Consider the following 25,533-nt stretch of genomic DNA (forward strand, 5'->3'; position numbering starts at 1 on the left):
TCTGAGATCATTGGATAAAAGATCCTATGTAAATGTTATTGCAGATAAGCTAAAGAGGGATGTTTATACTGAGAAAATCTTTATAAAAACATGTGAAATTTAGATAAATTAATTTTAAGTGTAAAATACCCCAATTTCTCTTTCATATTTTGATAGCTACAAAAGATATTTGTGTTTTAAAAGGGTATCTTCCATCCAGCCCATCCTTTCTCCTCCTACTTAACTATTCACTGAGGTCATAATGCTGAATACATGACATCACAATCATATCTCAGACTGTGAAGTCTTACATACGGGTTTATGACTATATGACAGAGTCAAGCAGGAGGCAAAGCAAACTGATGATGAAGGAGAAGATCTCATATAAACCTAATAAGGAAACAGAGAAAATTATTGATCATCTACATTCCTTTCAGTTGAAAAGTTAATGTTTTTCAAACTTGAGTCAATATGAAGCTTTTTCTGTAAAAGCTCCAACATAGGCAGAGCCCAGATGTCCCGGCTACTGCAGCAAATATTCCCAGATGCCTGCTATCCTGCAGACATACTACTACTACTACTTACTCACGGAGGTCGGGACGTATCCCACTCTGCATTTCAGTGCCATGTCTACAGGTACCACATGCTAAAGGCGCTCCTTCTGGAAATTACGATTCTATAAATGCAGCCTTCTGGAGTGTGGTAAGTATCAGGCATATTTTTACTCTATCTAATCATGTGTGGCACACAATCCTAGTGTTTGATTCTCTCCTCAGTGAAACAAATGTACAAACTGTGCACTGAAGGTGCACAACCTTGGCACATTACTAAATACGATAGAATAAGTAGAATAGAAACATCTTTATGCACATTTTAATTTCTTTCCTCCCTCTGATATCCTTGACCCTTCTTTCACTTTTTCCATCTCCAGCTGAATTATGCTTCATGTTTCCCCTTCACATACACCCACAAAATCTTTGCACAATATGGGATTACATTCCACATTAAAATTGTCACCTTAGCTAAATGGTTCAGATGCCTGTTGCATCTTTGCTCTACTACCTTGTCGTGGACAACAGTGATTTTTACAAAGTGTGGTTAAAATAAAAAGTCCAAAAAGCATTAAGATTTGGATTGCATTTTGAAACCCAGTCAAACCCTACCAAGCCAGGATTTAAATTCACAGGTGGCTGCCCTCTAGCAGAAGTAATTTTCCTGTTGGCAGAAGACTTTCAGTTTAAATAATAACACATTACTTAGTAAATTTAATTTAATGCGACATCTCAAAGTTTATAAACAAAGCAAATGGTGTATGCTGTATTCCGTGTGAAATCAATCATCTACATTAAATAAATATTAGCAGAGGTTTAGAAGGAGACCCATAAACTTAGGCCCCAGGCTGTCCCTCTGGCATCTCCAAGTAAAAGTTGCAGAAATACATTCCTACCAGATGGGGTGTAATTTGCTATAGGTCAAGGGGAATAGTTGCCCCCATGATCTCAGTTTGCCTCCCCAGAATTTGGACATAGTCATTAGGAAAGCAATAATTGCTAGTTTTTCTCGTTCGTGATGCTATTTGGAACAGGGAATATTCTATATACTGACCCAGATCTGCCTCCCTGTGATAGTTCTCAGGGTACCCATGACTGCGAGTCACCTTGTTACCCTCTGCCTCCTGTGAGAGGGAGTCTCGCTTCTGGTAACTGAGTATCATCTCCCTGACAAGGCGAGCCTTTCAGCCACTCAAGCGCTCCCCTCTGGGCTTATGCCAGCAGCCCTTCCTTCGTCTTGCATGTTAACAATAGGTGCACCCCTATCCTTGAATCCCTTTGAATCATTCCCTTGTGATACCTAGCTCCTTGCACTGGCTCCTCACAGGAATTCGAAATCCTCTGCCCCCAACAGAGCAGTGTACCCCAATTTACCAATTTCACCTTAACCACCATTCCTGTAACACCCAACACTTGTGAGCCCTTATAACAAAACAGAAAAAGTTGTATTTAAGAAAAAATAAAGATTTGACTAGAATCAAGAGACAGTGGTGGAAACAAGTGGTTACAAAACAAAACAAAATGATAAAACATGAAACTGGGTCTACCCTTATCAGTCATCACCTTTCCTATCTAATAAAATAGATTTTTCCCCAATTGTTGTAAAACTGGCTGGTTTCCCAATAAATAATCAGGATCCAAACGTTCATGAAAGCACTCCTCTCTACCAAGGATTTTCCTCAGTGAATGGATCCACACTGCCTTTCCCTACACTCCGTTATACTGAAAACAGACCTTTGTTTCTATTCAGGGGCAGGATGAATCCCAGCCTCATTGCAGAGTTTCTTTTCTACCTTCAAGTGGTTTTGATTCTTTGTCTTTGTCTCAGACATTTTTCCATTGACTGTGGCAAGGGTAGACAATAGAACCTTGCATTACCTCTGCAGCAGAAGGAATATGCTAGAGACCTTCTGACCTGGACAGTGATAGTGATTGTGAAATGCTAAGGGAAGTTAGGGAGGCTACAAACCCAGAAAACGCAATAATAATGGGTGATTTCAACTATCCTCATATTGACCAGGTAAATGTCACCTCAGGCGTGATGCAGAGAGAAAATGTCTAGATGCCATAAACGTTGGCTTCTTGGAGCAGCTAGTCCTGGAACCCACAAGAGGGAGTCAATTCTTGATTTAGTCCTAAGTGAAGCACAGGATCTGATCCAAGAGGTAACTATAGCTTAACTGCTTGGTACTAGTGATGTATTTAAATAATGTAATTAAATTAAGTCTGCAGCAGACTAGGAAGGGGAGACAGCTCACTCTCGCTTGAGTGGGTAATCATCGAGACACATTACCTCCAGAGATCAATTTCTGCTCCAAGTCCATAAAGCAAACTTTCAATATAAATACACTATTCCTTAAATATTATCTGTACATACATCTCACAATGATTATGAACCTTAACAAGTTATGATTTTCTGTAGACACCTTCCATATGACTCTTTATGGATAAATATCCTATGTGTTTGGTGTGGACAATTTGTTAGGTCTTAGGTGAGAGCTGTTGGTGAAGAACAGGGAACCCCTTTGCCAAGGGGTCTCTGTGTCACACACAACCAGAATTTTTCTGATATGATGCCCCTGCCTACCAGATGTTAAAGTAAGGGAGAAAGCAGTTTTTAAACTAAGGGCAAGGGAAAGCCAACAGGTGCGGAGGAGCACGTGGTTTGGACAGAGACATCCATTAGGGGAGAATATATTAATGGACATGCTCTATATCCTAGTAAGGAGGAGAGGATGGAAGAGAATAAAATATGGATAGGATCTGATGAGAAACAGTCTAATGAAAAAGAGTCCCATTCAATTACATCACATAATGGCAAACAGCTAAAAAGTGACCATTTTTAAGTGCTTATATACAAATGCTGGAAGGCTAAATACTAAGATGGGTGAACTTCAGTGCCTTGTATTAAATGAGGCTATTGATGTAATAGGTATTACAGAAACTTAGTGGAATGAGGATAATCAATGGGACACAGTAATACCAGGGTACAAAACATATCAGAAGGACAGAATAGGTCATATTGGTGGGGGAATGGCACTATATGTGAAAGAAAGCATAGAGCCAAATGAAGTAAAAATCGTAAATGAACCAAAATATACCATATAATCTTTATGGAAATAATTCCATGCTTGAATACTAAGAATATAGCAGTAGGGATATACTACCAACCACCTGACCAGTATGGTGATAGTGACTGTGAAATACTCAGGGAGATAAGAGAGGCTATAAAAATAAAAAACACAATAATAATGTGGGATTTCAACTATCCCCATCTTGACTGGGTACATGTCACCTCAGGATGAGATGCAGAGATAAAACTTCTGGATATCTAAAATGACTGTTTCTTGGAGCAGCTAGTCCTGGAACCCAAAAGAGTACAGGCAATTCTTGATTTAGTCCGAAGCAGAGCAATAGTGGTGTCCCCCAGGTATCTGGACTGGGACCAGTGCTGTTCAACATATTCATAAATGATCGGGAAAAAGGGGTTCACAGGGAGATGGCAAAACTTGCAGATGATACGTAACTACTGAAGATAGTTAAATCCAAAGCAGACTGCAAAGAGTTACAAAGGGATATTACAAAACAGAGTGACTGGGCAACAAAATGGCAGTTGAAATTCAATGTTGATAAATGTAAGTAATGCACACTGGAAAACATAATCCCAACTATACACATAAAACGATGGGGTCTAAATTAGCTGTTACCACTCTTGGAGAGATCTTGGAGTCATTGTGGATAGTTCTCTGAAAACATCCACTTAATGTGCAGCAGCAGCCAAAAAAGCTAACAGAATGTTATGAATCATTAGGACTGGAATAGATAATAAGACAGAAAATATCATATTTCCTCTTTATAAATCCCTGGTATGCCCACATCCTGAATATGCATGCAGATCTGGTCACCCCATCTCAAAAAAGATGTATCTGAATTGGAAAAGGTACAGAAAAGGGCAACAAAAATGATTAGGGAAAGCTTCCATATGAGGAGAGATTAATAAGACTGAGACTTTTCAGCTTGGAAAAGAGATGACTAAGGGGGTATAATGATGCGGTGTGGCCTCCCTCCGAGCCAGAGGGGAAAGAGACACCCTCCCTACCCAAGTGGGCAGAGCCAGACCAACCTCACCCCTCCCCTTGGAAGTGGGTGGGTGAGACAGGAAGTAAAAAAGGCAGGGGGACCTCCAGTTCAATTGGGCCAAGACAGCGAGGGAAACGGATGCATCTGGCTTGCTCCAAACCACTGCCTTTGCAGATGGGCCTGGAGACACCCTGCCTGCATGGGAGCCTGGACTTACAGAAAAGGGGAATTAAAATGATTAGGGGTATAGAAAAGTTTCCATATAAGAAGAGATTAATAAGACTGGGACTTTTCAGCTTGGAAAAGAGACGACTAAGGGGGGATACGACAGAGGCCTATAAAATCATGACTGGTGTGGAGAAAGTAAAAAAGGAAGTGTTCTTTACTCCTTCTCATAACATAAGAACTAGGGGTCATCAAATTAAATTAATAAGCAGCAGGTTTAAAACTAACAAAAGGAAGTATTTCTTCATACAACAAACAGTCAACCAGTGGAACTCCTTGCCAGAGGATGTTGTGAGGGCCAAGACGATAACGGGCTTCAAAAAAGAGCTAGATAAATTCATGGACAATAGGTCCATCAATGCCTATTAGCCAGGATGGACAAGGATTGCTGTTTGCCAGAATCTGGGAATGGGCGATGGCATGAATCACTTGATGATTGCCTCTTCTGTTCATTCCCTCTGAAGCACCTGACATTGGCCACTGTCGGAAGACAGGATCCTGGGCTAGATGGACCATTGGTCTGACCCAGTATGGCTGTTCTTATGAGAACACAGTTAACACCCAAAGGGATCTCTATCTCTGCTACATAGCTTGGTTAATCTCTGAATCTTAACTGTGTCCCAATATCACCTCCCCTTCTGTCTTTTTACTATGAAATGCACAGAACCCTCTGTGGACTTTGCCTGGTTTCCCCCTTACACAGCTGCAATGAATTAATTGTTCAAACTCTTGAGTTAAGTCTCTCATTAGATCACTGTTGTTCTCAACAAGATGATTATTCCCAAAGGAGAAATGAGAAAAATGAAAACAATTATCGGGTTAGTATTTGGCAAACAGCATACAGGATATTTACTTTAAAACAAGTTGCCTGGTTAGATATAATCCATGCATATGGCTTAAACACAAGAATCTTCAAATCAAAAGGTATCAGTTGCCAAACATTTTGGCCCTTATTCTGACCTCAATCACACTACTGTACATCAGATTTCCCCATACCCTATATATCATCAGAATCTGACCATTTAAATGAATGGATCAAACTACAGTATCCTTTTAATGTTTGCGTCTACTTTGGACTGAAGGAGATTTTACTTTTTGTTTATTTTCTATCACACAAAAATCATGTCTTGCTATAGTACGGCTGAGAGACTCAGCACTAAACTAGAGTGAAGTTTGCTGTACACAGTACTGAAATATTCTTCAGTGCTCCCAAAATCAAGAGCTGTTACCTGTATACTATTCACAAGGAATGAGGAGTCTGTTCTGCTCTTTTTAAGCATGTGAACTGTACAGAACAACAATGTATTCCTTCTCCTGAAGTTATAGTCCCTTTCGAGGAGCTGCAGCCTCACAGCAAAGTTTCCCTGGTGGACACAGAAATAAAGATGCTGTTTCAAAATAAATATTTGTCTTTTAACTATTATGAAAAAGAATCTCTGCCTTTATATACTATAATAAATCTCATCTACTGAAGATTTTCCTGTAACATGTATAAATACAATTACTGAAGCAAACAAACAAACAAAAATTTATTCAGAATTGTTGCATTGTTTAATGTTTAAAAACATCATACTGTGAAGGCCGCAAACTCATCCCCTTCAGGATTTGAGGGCAGGGGAAAAGAGTGTTTCATTTAGCTCAGTAGCAACCCAGGTAGGCAGTTGAAAAGGCTCTAAAGAGAGGCCTTAAGCCAGGAAGGTATGGCCAGACATGGGAGTTTATGGATTACTAGAGTAAACCAAGGGTAAATGGAAAGCTTCTTGCAGCTTTGACACTGATACAGAAGTCTACTGAGAGAAAAAAATATAACTTGTGTTGTAAATTTTATTCCATTGTTGGAGTGCTATGGGCAGTAGGACAGTAGCACTTCGGGGGCATAGGCTTAGGCAGCCTGGCACATGGAGCAGCACTGGATTGTTAGACCTCAGGGCGGGGACTCTCTTAATTCTTTGTTTATATAGCACCTAGCACAACAGTGTCTTGATCCATGAGTGTGGTGCCTGTATGCTATAATACAAATTATTAATAAAAATGGAGGTGCCATTTACATCGCTCACTTGGTATGTTAGTCAGCACTCAACTAGTTAATTAGGCAAATGTTAACCTACTGAAGGAAAACAAAACACAGGAAGGTTTTCATTCCTTTAATGCTGTGACTTGTAACATCTGGTGTTTGACTGATCAGAAAGCAGGAAGACCTCCCCCTCCACGCAATGGTTAACAAGTGAAATATGATTTCAAGTGCTGCTTGTTTTAACAGCCACATAGGAGGAAATGAGATTGTTGGCCGCATGCTATACAGGTCTCCATCTCATTATAAAGAAGAAATATGTGGATGCAGTGCCCCCCTCTGGAGACAGAAACATCATGGCTGCCAACATAACAAGCTTTCAGTGACAAAATCGTAGCCTCAGCAACCCTATCCTGGAGCTGTAAATTTGGCACTATGATGTGAAAACCAGCACAGGTCAAGTATCTAACAGCTCACATCAGACTGTGACTAATCCATGGTATTTCAGAGATTTCTAAACCCATTGCTTGCAGGCTGCTTCCGAGTAATCAAATGTCAAAGCATCAGTAAGCGAATACATCTCACAGGATTATCATCATTGTGGCTTAAAATGTATATTGATTTATAGCAGTGTGCATAGGCATCTATGCACATGAATTTACTAGCAGAAATGGTATATGCCTATGGATATCTGAACATAATTAATTTCTTTCCAGATTTTTTTGGGGGGAGGTAGAAAGTACATCCACACTTCTAAATCTGAGTATTTTGAGCCTTGTCAGGCATGAAAAATGAATGAAATCAAAGTGAAAGGAGGAAAATAATACACAGAAAGTAAGGTTCAGGTTAACATTCACTGTAATTTTAAAGGGACATTTTAATTAAAAAAAAAAAAACACATGGGGATAACCCTCCACGTGTGGGGAAACGCTGGCTCCGACAGCAAGTGGGCCAGCCTTGCAACCAGTCCCACCGTAAATAAAGCGACTGAGGTGGTGTTTTCTTCCTTCACTGATTTACACTCGCTCTCATTAGATGATTATCAGTGGAGCCCAGTTCCTATCCAGCTGCCCTGGGACCAGCAACCAGGACAGAACCCAGGATTCCAGCACTGTCTGAGCTGGGGGGGGTGCCCACAGGGCGACTGTCAAGGGGCTGTGGGGCTAAGGGGGTGCACTGCAGTGAGCCATTCTGGGCCAGTGAAGGGGGGGGAAGCGTCCCCTCTGAATCCAGGGCAGACCTCTGTCCGTGCCCCAACACGGCTCTAGGGGGTGCAGTGCCCTCCCCCCTCAGCCAGTGCGCAGCCTAAGCATCATTTTTTCGGGTCCAGTACAAACTTGTGACACGGCCCTCCCCCACACACACACACCCCACAACCCCTCCTCCCATACCTACACTCTCATGAGCCATGAACCATTTTTGACTCATGGTAATGGTGGGGGGTGCAGCCCCCCTCCCCCATATGGGGGGAGCAGGGCGGGACAGGCTCTGATTTTGCCCCTCCCCCCTGCAGTGGGTGAAGCCCAGAGCGCACCTGAGCAGACCCTGCCTGCAGCCAAGTCAGTGAGGTGAGGGGCGGGGCGGAGGGAGGGGGCCAAAGGATTATAACGTCACACACCGTCCTCTAACGGCAGGCCGCGCGGCGGTTCCGCGCCCAGCCGTGTTGGTGCGCGTGCGCAGTAATACCCAAGCGCCTGGGCCCGCCCTCCCCAGTCACGTGATCATCGCGCCTCCTCGTCGTCGTCGGCCGGGGGCTCCTCCTCCTCCCCTCTGAGGCGCGCAGAGGCTGCTGGGAAGCCGGAAGGGGTTGTGCTGGTTCCTTCCGGCGCTGAGCGGGAAAGGAACCGGTGAGGGTCGTCGCCAGTCGCCACAGCCGCCCGACCTAACGTCCTCCCCGCCCCCCTTGTGCCGCCGCCCTTCCCCCTCTCTGTCCCCCGCCCCCCACACCGCTCCAGCCTTTGCGGGGCCACCCCCCCCAGGCACGGCGGCCCCCCCCCCCGCAGGTCCCCGAAGGCAGATCCGGCCCGGGCGAGCCAGATGTAGCGGGGCGGGCTGTGACCTGCCGGGTCTGGGGGGGGGTCTCCTCTGGCTGGAGCTGGGCGGCCGTGGCCAGCCGTGGTTCTTCGCAAAGGTGCGTCCCGTGGGCGGCTGGCACGTTTCTAGCGGGACCCTGTGTGGGGCAAAGGTTTGTGCGCGCCAGGCTCGGCTCTTTCCCCCTGCTGCATCTTCCCAGGTCCCTTCATTCATTTCAAACAAACCAACCAGCCGCTCTGACTGAATCATGGGGACTGTTGGCTCCCACCCGGAATGAGGCCGCCTAAGTTATTCATTCTCTTACCCAGGAACCTGGAGACACAATGGACAGCAGCCCTCGGTTTTCTCTGTGATCATCATGGCTTGTGCAGCTGGTCCCAGAGTTGGCGACAGCCCTCTCTCCTCAGACAAGCATGCCCGTCTCATCCTCTCCCAGATCAACAAGATGAGGTGCGGGCAAAACTTCTGTGATGTGCAGCTCCAGGTTGGAGAAGAAGCATTTAAGGCCCATCGCCTGGTCTTGGCTGCGAGCAGCCCCTACTTTGCTGCTCTGTTCTCTGGAGGGATGAAAGAGTCTTCAAAGGATGTAGTACGGCTCCTGGGAGTGGAGGCTGACATCTTTCAAATGCTCCTGGATTTTATTTACACGGGTATACTTACGTTTGTTCACTATTCTGAATTAAAAGTGGAGTGCTGACTTAGAGCGCCTTGTGCTCTGATAATTATTGACTGGATCAGACCCTTAACATTGCTGCTGACCTGTGCGGCTTGCAGTACAGTGCTGAAAGTCCCATTCCTTAGCACATTTAAAACTAGGCTGGACTAAACATTTGTAACAGTACAATAGGAATCAGTCCTGTACGGGCATGGGGAGAACTAGAGGACCTAAAAGGTCTTCTCCATCTCCTAAGATTCTGTTCTGCTGTAATACAGTGCTTGTATAGTGAGGAGAGAGACAGTAATACATGTTTTAGTTTTTACATATTATAGCACAATAAAATAAAATACATAACGTATGCTTGCAACTGCACATAGATAACGGTGAGGGGAATAACAAGTTTATCCTTGAACGTCTGTGGCTACATTTTTTCACTGCCAAGGGGCATATTTTCTTAGCTCCCCTCCTATCACCAAGTGTTTTAATAACCCCAATTATCACAATAAAAATAAAATATACTCAAAAATAAAAACCCCATATAAATAATAAAATATATAATAATAAATAAATAATATAAATTGTATATAAAATATTAAAAGTCACCACTTAAACAAAGGCGTGCGCTCCATCAACGCCTGATTCTGCAGGAAGTGCTGCCGGTTGGACCAAAGGATCCACTAGCTCCCTGGCAAGGCCCCTAAAAAAGTCATTCCTATATACAGCCTTCTAAATAACTGCTTAGCTCTTCAAATTTAATACATATAATTAATTTTAAACTTTATATTTAACTAATATTTTTATAAAAACGTTAGACACATTAAACCTTATTAATCGACAAATCAAGTGTACTGTATCTCATTAATATCCATACTAATCACTAAAAGTCCAGTATCCGCAGACACACAAATATTTGTATCCTGTGTACATGTGCAAGTGTATATCACTACACACTGGCCCTTCCCACAAATGACTGTCAGTTTGGCAGTGTCTTCCACAACTGTCTTTACACTTTCTTCCATAAGACTCCTTAGACTTGGAACCACCCTCCTGAACTGACCTGTAAGGCCACCATCCTCTTTCTACTTTCTCAAGAACCACCTTTGCATTGATGCCTTCAAATAATCAAATAACCATTAGGGCTCGATTGAGTGGCATTCAGTTTTAGCTGATCTCTGTTTATATTTTATTTAAAAAAAAAAAAATTTCAGAACCTTCAAGTTACCCATGTAGACAAGTTTACATAGCAATAAACTAAGTAACAATTTTCCTAATCTTCCCTCACTCCTACTGTATCTTAACTTCAAGCACATGCATATTCCTATTGAAATCAAGTTAAAGCAGAGCCTCTGCAGGATCAATGCCTAAAAGAAAGGGTGCAAGCAGGGAATATTTTGTGTGTTTTGCTGATAAATTGTATATGCATCTATAACCTAGCATAAGACAGTAGGTCATAGTTATTTAATTATGTTATGGTCTTCAGTAGATGAGTCACTGGGATTGCCGTGCAGTAAAAAATCAACAATAATTTGTCTGTGATTCATAGGAGTTCTGGGTTATCCCTCATACTTGTATTTACCAATTGTAGTGTAAGTATGTGATTTCCAGAGAAATTGCTTTTCAGATACCTGTAAATGCCTTACTACACTGGTGAGGTGATAGTAATTTTGTGAGGCAAATGAACGTTTAGTTCAGAACTTATAACTCAGATTGAAAAGACTACTGTTTAACACTGTTTAGGCTCTTCTAACATCTGAAATATGGCCTGTTTGTCACATGTTTTTCTCTGCACACAGGAATAGTGAATGTTGGTGAGAGTAATGTTCAGGAGCTGATAGTAGCAGCAGACATGCTCCAGCTGACTGAAGTTGTGGACCTTTGCTGTGAATTTCTGAAGGGACAGATTGACCCCTTGAACTGCATTGGACTCTTCCAGTTCTCTGAGCAAATTGCTTGCCATGATCTACAGGAGTTCACAGAGAATTACATTCATGCTCACTTTCTGGAAGTTCAGAGTGGTGAGGAGTTCCTGGCACTAACAAAAGAGCAGCTTATTAAGATCTTGCGAAGTGAGGAGCTTAGTATAGAGGATGAGTACCAGGTTTTCACAGCTGCAATGCAGTGGATTTTGAAGGATCTGGGAAAAAGAAAGAAACATGTAGTGGAAGTGCTGGATCCAGTTCGATTCCCTCTGTTACCGCCTCAGAGACTCTTAAAGTACATAGAAGGTAACTGAGAGATGGAGAAAATGCAGATGTTTTTTGGATGGAGTATTTGTCCTTGGATTTTGTTTTTTCTAATTTAAAAATGTAATGACTGACTATTATACTACAGAATTTGAGTTGTTTAATACATATTCATATTTTGATTTTAAAACTAAGCCTGTGTGAAACTTTTGGACAAGAATTTGCAAAACCTGCAGAGATCTGTCTTAGTTTGTCATTTGAGAAGCAGAGAGGTGCTGATAATAATAGTTGACGTATATATTTTTCTCCAGGGTTGGTTAATTACTGGTGTTTATAGTTTTCATTGTGACTATTTTTCTTTCATATCTCTTTTTTTTTTTTTTTCCAAGGAGTTCCAGATTTCAGCCTTCGGGTGGCTCTGCAAACCCTATTGAAAGAATATTGTGAAGTCTGTAAATCTCCCAAAGAGAACAAAATCAGCAATTTTCTGCAAACATCTAAGGTTCGTCCCCGGAGAAAAGCCAGGAAGTACCTTTATGCAGTAGGTTAGAATCTCGTTGCTTTACCCTTTTTAAAAACAGTGACTTGATATTTAATATTGCATTAAAATCCTTGGAGCCTCATAGTAGAGCCACTACTCCTCCCGATTTGAGAAGAGTCAGCTAAGGTGGTTTGGGCACTTTATAAGGATGCCTCCCCGGTAGGGCTTCCTTCGGAACTATATCGGGCACGTCCCATGGGGAGGAGGCCCCGAGGCCGACCCAGGACACTCTGAAGGGATTATATCTCCTGGCTGTCCTGAGTATGCCTGGGAATCCTCAGAAAGAGCTGGAAGCTGTTGCAGAAGAAAAGGAGGTCTGGTCCTCTCTACTGTCCATGCTGCTGCCGTGATCCTCACCAGAAAAGTGCCATAAAGGAAAAGAAGACAGAGAAGATTAAAAACCTTTTAAATTCTGAGTCAAAAGGTAGCTGCCAAAATAGTGCAATGTTGTGTATCTAATGCAGTGACTCTAGCGGGACTACAATTGTGAATAATGTGTTCATTAGTAAATAACTGGAGCGCATTACAAAATACAAATACATTCATATTTCATCTTTCCTGAATGCAATATTGTAGTCTCTCGGGAATCACTTGCCTCAGGTGCAGAGCAGTAATGCAGCCAATATGCATTGTTCATATATGGAACATACGTACAAAGCTTGCACCCTATTTGTTTATATTTTTCTAAGGGTGTTGTGTTTCTTCTCCCTTTTTCCCCTTTAAAATAAGCATTTTTGTACCAGTCTGGTGATCTTTGTAAACTGAATCGAAGAGAAAATTTCCATTGATGCACAATAAGGTGCTTCAGCTTCTAATGCTCTGGAAGGCCTTTGTATCCAGCTCTTACAACAAACTTTCGGAATCCCAAAAGAGATAAGATCATCCAGTGTTGGTGGAGGATAGTGATGAGTCCTGAGGTTTTAATCTGTTTGTAATATTCAGTTCACCTGGAATAATAAGTATAATTTGAATTTATAATATAATATTATAATAAGTATATTATAATATTATAATTAGTATAATTTGAATTTACAGAGGAGGTCAGTGTCATCACCCGCATTTTACAGATGGGGAAATGGAGGGAAAGTGACTTGCCCAAGGTCAACTCGTCAGGCCAGTGGCCAGGCCAAGAATAGAACCGAGGTCTCCAGAGTCCCAGTTCAGTAATCTCTTCACTAGACCACAGGGTGCTTCCCCAATTATTTTTTTCAAACAGTAAAAACAATATTGATTTGTCGGCTGGAATAGCTTCTGAAATTCCCTGCTGAAGGAAGCAGTCTGATTTGATGAGCGTTGGCAAAGGTATGACTGCGCTGAAGAAAGATGTTAGTCACTTTTATAATATCTTTGACTACTATTTTGGCTTTTTGTAACAACTTGAACCACTGCATTAGAATTGGCGAGGACCTTGCAGAGGGCGAGCTGCTAACTTAATGTACTTTCTATCTGTTGCCTAGGTGGATATACTCGACTGCAGGGGGGACGCTGGAGCGACAGCAGAGCTCTCAGTTGTGTGGAACGTTTTGACACCTTCAGTCACTACTGGACCACTGTGTCTTCACTTCACCAGGCTCGTAGCGGGCTGGGAGTGGCAGTGGTGGGAGGAATGGTCTATGCTATTGGAGGTGAAGGATAAAAGGAATATGTTACTTCTGGGACCCTACAACTGGATGATGGGAGGGGGTGTTTGCCCTTGTAAAGTTCCTGAGCACTATTATTTTAATAGAATGATGGAAGTGTAAGACTGGAAGGGACCTCATAAGGTAATCAGGTCCAGTCCCATGTGCTGAGGTAGGACCAAGTAAACCTAGACAATTCCTGAGAGGGGTTTTTCCAACCTGTTCTTAAAAACCTCCAATGACGGGGGCGCCTGTTCTAGAATATATAGTTTAAAAGTTTTTTCCTAATGGCTAACCTAAATCTCTCATGCTGCAGATAAGACCGTTGCTTCTTGTCCTACTGTCAGTGGACATGGAGAACAATTGATCACTATCTTTTTTATATTAGTTCTTAGCATATTTGAAGACTCTTAATAGGTCCCCTCTGTTTTCTTTTCTCAAGATTAAACATGCCCAGTTTTTTTAACCTTTCTTCATAAATTTGGGTTTTTACTAAAGCTTTTACCATTTTTTGTCATTCTCCTCTGGACTCTGTCCAGTTTATCCACATCTTTCTTCAAGTGTGGTACCCAGAATTGGACACTACTCCAGCTGAGGCTTCATTAGTGCCAAGCAGAGTGTGATAATTACCTCTGTGTCTTACATGTGACACTCCTATTAATATACCCAAGAATAATGTTAGCCATTTTCGCAACTACATCACCTTGACTCGTATTCAATTTGTGGTCCACTATAGCGCCCTCCCGATCCTTTTCAGCAGTACTACCCCCTAGCCAGTTATTCCCTATTTTGTAACTGCATTTGATTTTTCCTTTCTGAAGTGTAGTACTTTGCACTTTTTTTTATTGAATTTCACCTTGTGATCTGAGACTAATTCTCTAGTTTGTCAAGATGGTTTTGAATCCTAAGCCTGTACTCCGTAGGGCTTGTAACTGCTCCCAGGTTGATTTTGTAAGGATACTCCCCACTTAATTATCCAAGTGAAAAAAATATTGCTGGACCTGGGACTGACCCCTTTGAGACCCCTCTAGATATGTTCTCCCAGTGAGACAGCGAACCATTGATAACTGCTCTTTTAGTATGGTCTTTCAACTAGTTGAGCACTCATATTACAGTAATTTTCATGTAGACCACACTTCTAGAGCCCTGTGCGGATACAAAAATACAAACCTGCATCCGATCCACATCTGCGAGAATCTTTATATCTGACCTGCCATCTGCAGTCTACTATCTTTTCTATGGCATCTGAACCCGCAGCCCTGGGGTCCCCAGTCAGCTGTTTGGAGGCCAACTGTGGTGGCTGATCAACTGTTCAGGGGTGAGCCCCTCCAGGCAACTGCTGAATAGCTGATCGGCAGGGCCCCACAGAATGTGGGGGAGGAGACACGCTGAACAGGAGGCCACTGAACAGCTGATTGGTAGCTGGTCAGCAAGCCCCCATCCCCAGATTTCAAGGTGGGGAAGCAGCCTCAAAGGCTATGAGCTGCAGACAGCTGTTTCCCTGCCTTTGAGATCCACATCCAATTCATCTGCAAAAATGGTCCATGAGTATAAAGCAGATATCTGTGGATTTGCAGGGCTCTACACATTTGCCTAGTTTGCTTATGAGAATGTCATGGGTGGCTATCTCAAAAGCTTTACTTAAATCAAAATATATCACATCTATTGCTTCCCTACTATCCACTAGGCCAGTAACCCTGTCAAAGAAGGAAATTAGGTTGGTTCTGCATGCTTGCTTCTTGGCAAATCCATGCTGTTTATAAGCCTATTATCTCCCAGGTCCTTACAAATTGATTGATTAATAATTTGTTCCAGTATCTTTCCAGGTATCAAAGTTAGGCTGCCTGGTCTATAATTTCCCAGGTCCTCTCTATTCCCTTTTTTAAAGATAGGTACAATGTTTGCCCTTCTCCAGTCCTCTGACCTCTCCCATCATCCATGAGTTCTCAGATATAATTGTTAATGGTTCCGTGATTGCTTCAGCTAGTTCCTTAACTACCCTAGGATGAATTTCATCAGGCCCTGCCAACTTGAATACATCTAACTTAGGTAAATATTGTTTAACCAGGTCTTTTTCTATTTTGGCTTGCATTCTTTCCCTCTTATTGTTAATATTAATTGTGCTGTATATCTTGTTACCATTAACCTTTTTAGTGTAAACTAAAGCACATAAGGCATTAAACACCTCATCATTTTTTAGGTCATCAATTATTAGCTCTCTTTCTCTGCTCAGTAGAGGACCTACCCTTTCATCTTTCTCATTTTCTTTTTTCTTAAAAGAACAAGTGGAAATTAACTGAAAGTTTGGCTTTCATTCAAGTTAGTGTCCTCTATTATTGTGATTTTGTCCTGAATGCTGAATGCATTGAGTATATTTCAGGAACATCTTGTATTGTGGCGGTACTTCGTTAAACATAAATCAGATTTTTACTTTATTACTACAAGCTTTTACTTAGAATCATAGAAGATTAGGGTTGGAAGAGGACCTCAAGAGGTCATCTATTCTTTAGTCTTCTTTTTTCTAAGATGAACAGTCCCACTCTTCTTAATCTCTCCTCATGGAAGCTGCCCCATCTCACCTAATCATTTTGTTGCCTTTCTCTGAACCTTTTTAATTCTAATATCTTTTGTGAGATGGATCATCCAGAACTGCATGCAATATTCAAGGTGTGAGTGTACCATGGATTTACATGGTGTCATTATAATATTTTCTATTTTATTGTTTATCCCTTTCCTAATGGGCCTGACATTCTGTCAACTTTTGATTACTGCAACACTGAGCAGATGTTTTCAGGATGACTCGAAGATCTCTTTCTTGAGTGGTAACAGCTAATTTAGATCCCATCATTTTGTATATATAGTTGGGATTATGTTTTCCAATGTGCATTACTTTGCACTTAACATTTGAATTTCATCTGCCATTTTGTCGCCCAGTCACCCAATTTAGTGAACTCCCTTTGTAACTCTTCACTGTTAGCTCTGCACTAAACTATATTGAGTAATTTTGTGTCATCTGCAAATTTTGCCGCCTCACTGTTCACCCCCTTTTCCAGATCATTTATGAATGTGAACAGCACTGGTTCCAATACTGATCCTTGGGGGACCCCCGCTATTTAGCTCTTTCCATTGTGAAAATCAACCATGTATTCCTATCCTTTGTTTCCTGTCTTTTAACCTGTTACTGATCCCTGGTACCGCTGGGACCAAATGGGACATTTAATACAATTGTCACCTTAGTATATATAAACTACACTGTTAAAAACAGAGGTTTCCTTTTGTCAGCTGGTGGTGTCCAGGTTGTGGGAAATTAGTTCAGTCTGTCTAAAATGACAGTAGTGTGTACATGTAGTAAAAGAAAATGAAAGATATACTATAAGTTAAATGTTATAGTCTTTAAAAAAACAACCTAAATTTTCCTCCCATTGTTAGCAATAGCACTGTAGAGTGCAGTATTTCATGCAGAAGCACAATGCTGCAGTGTTTCACTCTCTCAGCTGTTTCGGGCAACCTTTGCTGAAAACCATTTTCAGTGATAATTCAGTTTTCTGGAGTAGACAATATTTTTGTTGCTTTTGCACTTTGGCAAGGTGAGAGCAATGGCCTTGATTCAGATACTAGGTGTGAGATGCTGTTCCTGTGGCAGGAGCTGGACAGTGCTTGTGTATCTGAATTGCAGAATATTCTAAATCATCTGTTTCTGCCTTTTTTTCTACCAAGGAGAAAAGGATTCAATGATCTTTGACTGTACTGAATGCTACGATCCTATTATAAAGCAGTGGACAACTGTGGCTTCCATGAACCATCCTCGGTGTGGACTTGGAGTGTGTGCATGTTATGGTGCTATCTATGCTTTCGGTAATTATACAGTTTCCTGTAGGTAAAGCTGGTTTTAAAGCCATTAGTTCATCTGATCAAATCAGTTTGGGGATTTTAAATATTAAAATCCTGTAATTCTGAGATTTGAAAGTCAGCTGTTACTTGTAGCTGATGGGTGTTTATGTGGGTGCACATAGGGAAGATGCCATCATTTCCAAGTGAAGCATTTTAGCCAGGCAATGGAATAACAAGGATATTCAGAATGACTCCATGCCATGCAAACCAAAATATGTGTGTGCAAGTTAGTCTGATTTTTCTTTTAAAAAGAATATGCCAAAATACCCAGTCAGACTCTCTACTTCTGTAATACCTATATCTGAGAATCTCCATGTTTTATCGCAGTGTTTCTCAACCTTTTAAGTAGCAAGTACCCCCTAACTTCTGAAAACTTTAATAAGTACCCCAACACCCAATTTTCCACGGGATTCTATATTTACCAACTAATGTGACCCATATGTTGGAAAAAGGGCTGAGTATATAAGGCCGTGATGTGACAGATGTCAGATCTAGTGTGGGTAGGGTTACCACCTTTATACCAGAGGTGCACAACTCAGGTATGTACCTGGGCTAGAGGTGATATTGGCCGAAGCTAGGAGGCTTTGAGCAGCATGCCAATATTGGGGAATGTAAAGCGCTGCACCAAATTTTTTGCCATAGATTTGAGAGGAGGAAGGGGTGAGAGAGACAGGGAAGGAGAGCGAGAGAGAGACAGGAAAAGAGGGTGACTGGTGAAATCTGGGGTGTTAGAGCAGTGAAATTGACAAGTTTTCTGGGCACTGGGGTTTTGCGCCAGGGAAGGGGTTGCCACCTGGTCAAGTTGCAGGCGGCTGGCTGCCAGTCTGGGAGGTGGGCAACTGCCACCCGATCCGAGCTGGGGCAGAGGAGGCTTCCGCAGCGGCTGGGACCCAGGGATGTAGGCAGACGGCTGCTGCTCATCTTCAAGCCAGGGCGCTGGAGGCTGTCCCTCAGCTTGGAGCCAGGGAGCAGGTGGCTGCCACCCAGCTGCGAGTTCAGCTTGCGAGATGCAGGAGGCTGCCGCCAGGTTCCCACCTCAGATCTGCAACCAGGCGGGAAGCGGGGGGCTGCCACCCGCCTTCCCCAGAAGTTGGCAGCTACCGCCCGCATCCCCTTCACACTGTTTTTCCCCAGGTACCCCTGCCTGTATCTCACATACCCCCAGGGGTACGCGTACCACAGGTTGAGAAACTATGTTTTATCAGACATTAACCCTCATGGCTCTCTGTGATGAATGTATTATATGGATAGGGAAACAGCGGCAAAGGGTGGTTAAGTGACTTGTCCAACAAGTTCGGTTGCAGAGCTGAGACTAGAACCGAGAAGTCCATATGCTCTTAACAAGCAGGCTCACTCAACTAAATTGTTGCAAGAACCTAAATACATAATTCTCAAAAGCTTTCAATTAAACCGACCTTTGCTGTTATCTCAGCCTAATAAAATGCACCTTATTTTAAAATAAGGAGTTAATATCATATGTGTCTTGCAAAAACAAACTGCTTCACAACCTTGTGAGCACCTGCCTGATGTTATCTTTCTCTTTCTTCTGATGTTATCTTTCTCTGAGTCTTGACATAGATCTTACTGTGCTGCAATCCCACAACTGAAAGCACACAAGCATGTTACTGTGCTTGCTTGAAGCCCTATTGAAGTAATCAGGGTTCTGTGTAGATGCAGCAGTCCTGTCCAGACTATTGCAGGATAAGGGCCCTAGAGTATAAACTTCTCTGAGCAGGGACTGTGTAGTTATCCTTTCTGTAAAACAACACTCACCTCTGGTGCTATTTAGTATTTGCACATAACAAAAGTAAATATCCAGTATGTGTAATTTTCCACCCCCCTTACTGAACAGAAGAACCCCAAAAGAATCCTATTTCAGTAACTTGACAAAGTTGCAAGATTTTTCCCTAGAATCTTACAAGATTCTCCCAAGTCACTTAAGCTTTTAAAGTAACATTTCCCTGTAAAATAGACTATTATACGAAGAAATGAGGGGGGTGGGAGGGCAGATCCTTAATTATGCTTTATTTGGACTTTTAATTGTTTAAACAATAAGCAAAAGGAAAATCTGACACACTGTCATTTGTGTGTCAAAAAGTAACTAATAGCTGTGTGTATGTCATCCATATCACTATCTTCTAAATGCTGCTTCACAAATTAGACGTCTGAAAGTTTTTTAAAACCAAATGCTGAAGTGTAACCAAAATCTAATATACTAGTACCGTATACAAGTTGGAAAGTAAGAGATTTAGAGTGAAAGTAATGGGACCATCTTAGTTGCTAGAACAAAACAGACCAATACCTTATCAAGTCCAATATCCTGTCTCTAGAAGTGGCCAATTTCAGATTTTCATGTATGCCATTGTACCTATAATTATTCAGTACTAATAATATTGAGGAAATTGTTTTTCCTGGACCTAGCTGGTGATCACCTCCTGCCCTGAAACTTAAGACTTGCTAGTCATAATTGTTTTCTCTCTATTCTACACATGCTATTATTGAATCACACTAAGGTATTTCCTTCCATAATTATCTTTGATTGTGCTATTTGGACTCTGAATCTCTTGTAAGTAACTGGTTATTTAAACCAGATGGTTTTGTCATAGTGTAAGCATTCATATTTCCCTTGTACACAAACATGCAGTCTGTTGATCTCATAAGTTACTGGTAAAAGTGAACATATTCATGTATTAATTTAAAAAAAAAAAAAAATTGACCTGCAGTTCTGTGTCATCAAACTTTATCTTTATTTCCTTTTTGCAGGAGGCTGGGTTGGAGCAGAGATTGGCAACACAATTGAAAGATTTGATCCCGAATTAAATAGCTGGGAGGTGGTGGGAAGTATGGCTGTTCCTCGCTATTATTTTGGGTGTTGTGAAATGCAAGGTGAGTGTTTTGGGGCTATGGCTTTCCCACATGAGTAATGACCCATAGTTCAGGGAATTTGAAGCGTTCGATTTCAATCAGGGATTCCTACCTGTGTCTGCCTTGTAACTTTGCAAGACTTCCTGAGTTCTGTGTTTTCAGCTCTGAGTATATCTGTGTTTCTCCTCCCTTCTGCCATTTCCCCTTCTCTGATATGTTTTATTTCTGTGGAACTTGATCCTAAAGGTTTTCACTCTTCTAACATAAATATAAAACCAAGATTTAATAAACCAGCTTAGAAAATTCTTCCCTGCCCTATCAGTTCCCCTTGAAAACAGTTTTCCTGTGGTTGTGAACAGGAAGTTCAGCCAGTATGACTGTCTCAAAAGACAGATGTCCAAAGACTTACCTTGTATGAATGTGAGACCTGAATGCAAATATTGATCAAGAACAAGTCGTTACCTGCTGTTCCTCAGTTACCTTAAGGTATATCTACAGTGCAATAAAATGCACGTGGCTGGCTCGTCTCAGCTGACTCAGGCTCACAGGACATGAGCTGTAAGGTTATAAAATTGAAGTGTAAATGCTGGGACTGAAGTCTAAGCTCTGGGACCCTCCAGCCTCCCAGGGTCCTCACAGCTCCAGCCCAAGCCTGAATGTCTACACTGCAATTGTATAGCCCCGTGAGCCCAAGTCAACTGACATGGCCCAACTGTAGATGTGTTGTTGCCGTGTAGACATACCAAAGGTCTAGTAATAGTCATGTCTGTTAGAGTACATCTACTCTGCAAAAAACCAGCAATAAACCACGGCAACAAGTCTCAGAGCCCAGGTTGACTGCCTCCGGCTGACAGCAGTGTAGATGTTTGGGCTCGGACTGGAGCCCGGGTTCTGAAACCCGGAGAGGAGGGAGGGTCTCAGAGCCCAGTCGCCAACCCAAGCCTAAATGGCTACACTGCTCTTTGTAGCATGGGCCTAAGTCAGCTTATCTGAGCTCTGAGACTTGCTGCTGTGGTGTGTTCTTTTTGTCATGTCTTTTTATGTTGCAGTGTAGACATACCCAGAATTACTCACTTGAGGACCTTGTGGTTTGTATATGTAATTTCTGGGCCAATAGAAGATGTTGGTTTCCATTCTCAAGTAATTTTAATGAAGGGTCAAATTAGTATTGTGTGATATACAATTCAGCTTATTTTCTTTGGTGTCTGCTCTGCCGAAGCATAGATGTAATAGGAAAAACCTCTCTCTCTCCAGGTTTAATTTATGTCATTGGGGGCATCAGCAATGAAGGAGTAGAGCTACGTTCTGTCGAAGTCTATGATCCAGTATCCAAACGTTGGTCTGCGCTTCCTCCAATGGGCACCCGAAGGGCGTATCTTGGAGTAGCTGCCCTCAATGATTGTATCTATTCTGTGGGAGGATGGAATGAGACACAAGATGCACTCCCTACTGTAGAGAGATACTCCTTCGAAGAGGTACGATAGAGTCCCTACGAATCTCTTTCAGAAATGCAGACTATAACTTTATTTATTAGCTGTATAAAGATACTAATATAGGTTCATAGATTTTAAGGTCAGAAGGGACCAATATGATCATCTAGTCTGACCGCCTGGCACAACGCAGGCCACAGAACCTCACCCACCCACTCCTGTAATAGACCCCTAACCTATGAGTTATTGAAGTCCTCAAACCATGGTTTAAAGACTTCAAGGTACAGAGAATCCACCAGCAAGTGACCCATGCCCCATGCTGCAGAGGAAGGCAAAAAAAACCCAGGGCCTCTGCCAATCTGTCCTGGGGGAACATTCCTTCCTGACTCCAAATATAGTGATCAGCTAAAGCCTGAGCATGTGGGCAAGACTCACTAGCCAGACACCCAAGAAAGAATTCTCCGTAGTAACTCAGAAACCCCATCTAACATCCCATCACAGGCCACTGGGCATATTTACCTCTAGTAGTCAAAGATCAGCTAATTGCCAAATTAGGCTGTCTCATCATACCATCCCCTCCATAAACTTATCAAGCTCAGTCTTAAAGCTAGCTAGGTTTTTTGCCCCCTTGCTCCCCTTGGAAGGCTATTCCAGAACTTCACTCCTGTGATGGTTATAGAAACGTTCATCTAATTTCAAGTCTAAACTTCCTGATGGCCAGTTTACATGCATTAGTTCTTGTGTTTACAGATTCATTAAAAATCCTTGCTAATAGGCTTGCAATTTCATGTGCCAGTTCCTTTAATGTTCTTGGATGGAGATTATCCATGTCCCCCGATTTAGTCCCGTTAAACTGTTCAAGTTTGGCGTCTACCCCGAATGTGGTAGTTTGTACCTCAATATCCTCATTCCCATTAGTCACCCTATCCCCAAGCTCATCATTAGCCTCATTAAAAACGGAGGCAAAGTATTTGTTTAGATATTCGGCCATGCCTAGATTATCCTTAACATCTACCCCATCCTCAGTGCTTTGCAGTCCCACCTCTTCTTTCTTGGTTTTCTTATTTATATGGCTAATAGAAACTTTTACTATTGGCTTTCATTCCCTTTGCAAGGTCTAACTCTACCTGACTTCTGGCCTTTCTCACTTCATCCCTACGTGTTCTGATCTCCAACCTTTCCCTACTTAACCCTCCCATCTTCCACTGTTTGTAGGCTTTTTGCCTATTCCCCTATAATTTTTTTATTCTCTATAGCAGTAGGATGTGTTGTCACCTTGGACATTGTGTACCTGGGGAGAATGTAACTTAAGTTGATGAGATAAACATTTTAAAACAAGCTCCCTTTCCTATTTACACCCAGTCAATAATCTGGATGGAAACTACACTTCAGGGGCCATAAAGATGGTGTCCTTATTCTTGCTGATCTATTGAGTATATCACTATCTAACCTTAATCCTGTAGTTTTTGAAAAACGTGTGCGTTCTTCTGGGTAACTAGAAGCTAACCAGCACAGTAACAATAAACAGATTGTATCTACTAAATACCCTGGGGGATGTGGAAGAGCAGTTCTACTATAGATTGTTCAATATTTTACTCCGGATACTAGACTAGTTTTAGTTACCATGGAATTTACCATAAAACCACCTCTGAAGTGCTGCTGTTGGTGTTCTTCCCTCCAAATCAATACCGAACCAGTGTCCCAAAATGGTGTTAGAAATCTCTGTGCTATCTGTAGGTTCTGACTTACGTTCTGGCCACTGTGGCTCTGTAGATTTCTGTGGCACTTTTCGTAAGAGTAGCGTTTTCAGCCCTGGTGTCCTCTGAAATCTTACTTGCGGTGTTTACATTTTGTCTCCCTGCAGTCCCCTTAATTTGTAATAAGAATGTAGTTTTCTTCACTTCTTGTCTCAAATTATTGTGTACTGTTCCTGTGCAATGCTGTGCAGCGGTTTTGCTCTACCCCGGAGGAGTACATATATGGTCTGTCCTCACAAAACCTTACATCAATGGGACTGCTTATAAGAATAAATAAGAGTTTGCAGGATCAAGACCATGTTTGCAGGGATCTTTCAGGGTGGAAGGTACCACATGCAGTACTAGTTGTTGCTGTTAGCAGATTCAAACATGATTACAGTAACTTAGTGGTCATTTGGGGGACGTTAGACATTTCAGTCTAGTAAATTTAGAATTAGTCTCTTGGGAAGTAGTGGGGGAAGGGGTATTTATGCCTAAACGTTTTCATATAATTAAGCCTATTTGCTGATTTTTTTTAAAAAAAGCGTGCACACACGTGTGTGTGTGTGTGTATACATATGTGTGTGTGTATTAAAAACAATTTTTCCCTCATTAGGAGAAATGGGTTGAAGTTGAACCAATGAAGGTACCCAGAGCTGGGGTATGTGTTGTGGCTGTGAATGGACTTCTTTACGCCTCGGGAGGCCGAGCTTCCAGTCATGATTTCGCTGCCCCAGTGACCTCGGACTCTGTTGAAGTTTATAACCCTCATATGGACACATGGACTGAAATAGCAAACATGATCACCAGCCGCTGCGAAGGAGGTGTGGCTGTGTTATGAAATAGCTCTTCAAAGAATGCGAGGTAGACTAGCAGGGGAAGGATGAGCATCTGGCTTTCTACAGACAATGAGGTTTCATGCTTCTTTGGCCAGGACCCTCTTCCACCACTTGGCTCTTGTGTGGAGTTGGTGGAGGAGCAGATCTCAAGTAGATTTGTAGGGCATATCCTGAGCAAAAGGGAATGAATTTTTGCCCTAAAATGACAACTGGCCAATCCAAAGTCTGTTTGATGAAGTACCTTCTGTTGAGAGCAGAAATGCTTTTCATGACTAGATTAAGTTAATTGAATGTGAAACAACTGGGGACTATTTGGCAAATTGGACCTCATCTGAGAGATGATCTTTCCTGCGTGTGCTGGGATGACATCGGTGAGGTACTTGCACTCCTCCGTGTTCCCTTGATGGAACAAAGCTAATGCCATTAGCTGGACTTAAAACCTAGAGGGAGGCTCCTCTAGGGAGCTAGCGCTTTATCTCAAGTAAAGAGCAGCTTGGCTGTTTTCTTAGCATGAGTTGTCTTTTGCTGGCAGAGAATGTGCCAGGTGAGGCTAATAGAGAAGATTTATAGTTCCACTTGCAGCCTTCTCTCTCTTGAGGTTCTCTTCAGCTGCTGGGCATGCACCCTAGAAATTAACTGGAGGTGAATTGTCCTTTGTCCCCCAATGGGCTTTCTGGATAAAGGATCTGGTGGTAAGTGGCTGACACTCTTGCCCTACTATTTCTCTTCCTGTAAAGCTCAACATAATTTTGTTGTTTGTGCTATTATAACATGGGTATCCTGTTTCCATGTGGATGGCAGGTGCCTCTATCCACCCAAGTGTGGACTTTCCCTTCCCCAATTTTCCAAGAAGTGACACAAGTGGGCCCCCTGTACTCAGAATGTTTAACC

The 25,533-nt window shown here is 42.2% G+C and overlaps 1 protein-coding gene across 2 annotated transcripts; it reads left to right on the forward strand.

Annotated features, from left to right (window-relative positions):
• The first annotated feature begins 243 nt into the window (after window positions 1-243).
• Window positions 244-25,289, forward strand: IPP (intracisternal A particle-promoted polypeptide). 2 transcript variants are annotated; one of them, XM_067567809.1, is made up of 9 exons: window positions 8,748-9,031; window positions 9,189-9,530; window positions 11,332-11,763; window positions 12,111-12,266; window positions 13,720-13,887; window positions 17,599-17,736; window positions 20,536-20,658; window positions 21,892-22,112; window positions 24,420-25,289. In XM_067567809.1, exons 2-9 carry the CDS (start codon window positions 9,239-9,241, stop codon window positions 24,642-24,644), a joined length of 1,755 nt encoding a protein of 584 aa, XP_067423910.1. In that variant the 5' UTR covers window positions 8,748-9,031; window positions 9,189-9,238; the 3' UTR covers window positions 24,645-25,289. The 2 variants fall into 2 exon arrangements, with proteins under 2 accessions (XP_067423909.1, XP_067423910.1); XM_067567808.1 differs by lacking the exons at window positions 8,748-9,031; window positions 9,189-9,530 and adding an exon at window positions 244-681.
• Window positions 25,290-25,533: the final 244 nt, after the last annotated feature.

This window comes from Emydura macquarii, unplaced genomic scaffold (assembly GCF_026122565.2).
Source record: "Emydura macquarii macquarii isolate MOO-44397 ecotype Brisbane River unplaced genomic scaffold, CSIRO-AGI_Emac_v2 contig_2805, whole genome shotgun sequence".
In the NCBI taxonomy this organism is placed as follows: domain Eukaryota; kingdom Metazoa; phylum Chordata; order Testudines; family Chelidae; genus Emydura; species Emydura macquarii.

Bases quoted from the DNA above. Each gene is read 5' to 3' on its own strand.
- IPP (XM_067567809.1), top strand. From the start codon at position 9,239: ATGGCTTGTGCAGCTGGTCCCAGAGTTGGCGACAGCCCTCTCTCCTCA. The intron at 9,531-11,331 runs GTATACTTACGT...CTCTGCACACAG, and splicing joins CCTGGATTTTATTTACACGG to GAATAGTGAATGTTGGTGAG. The intron at 13,888-17,598 runs GTGAAGGATAAA...TTTTCTACCAAG, and splicing joins AATGGTCTATGCTATTGGAG to GAGAAAAGGATTCAATGATC.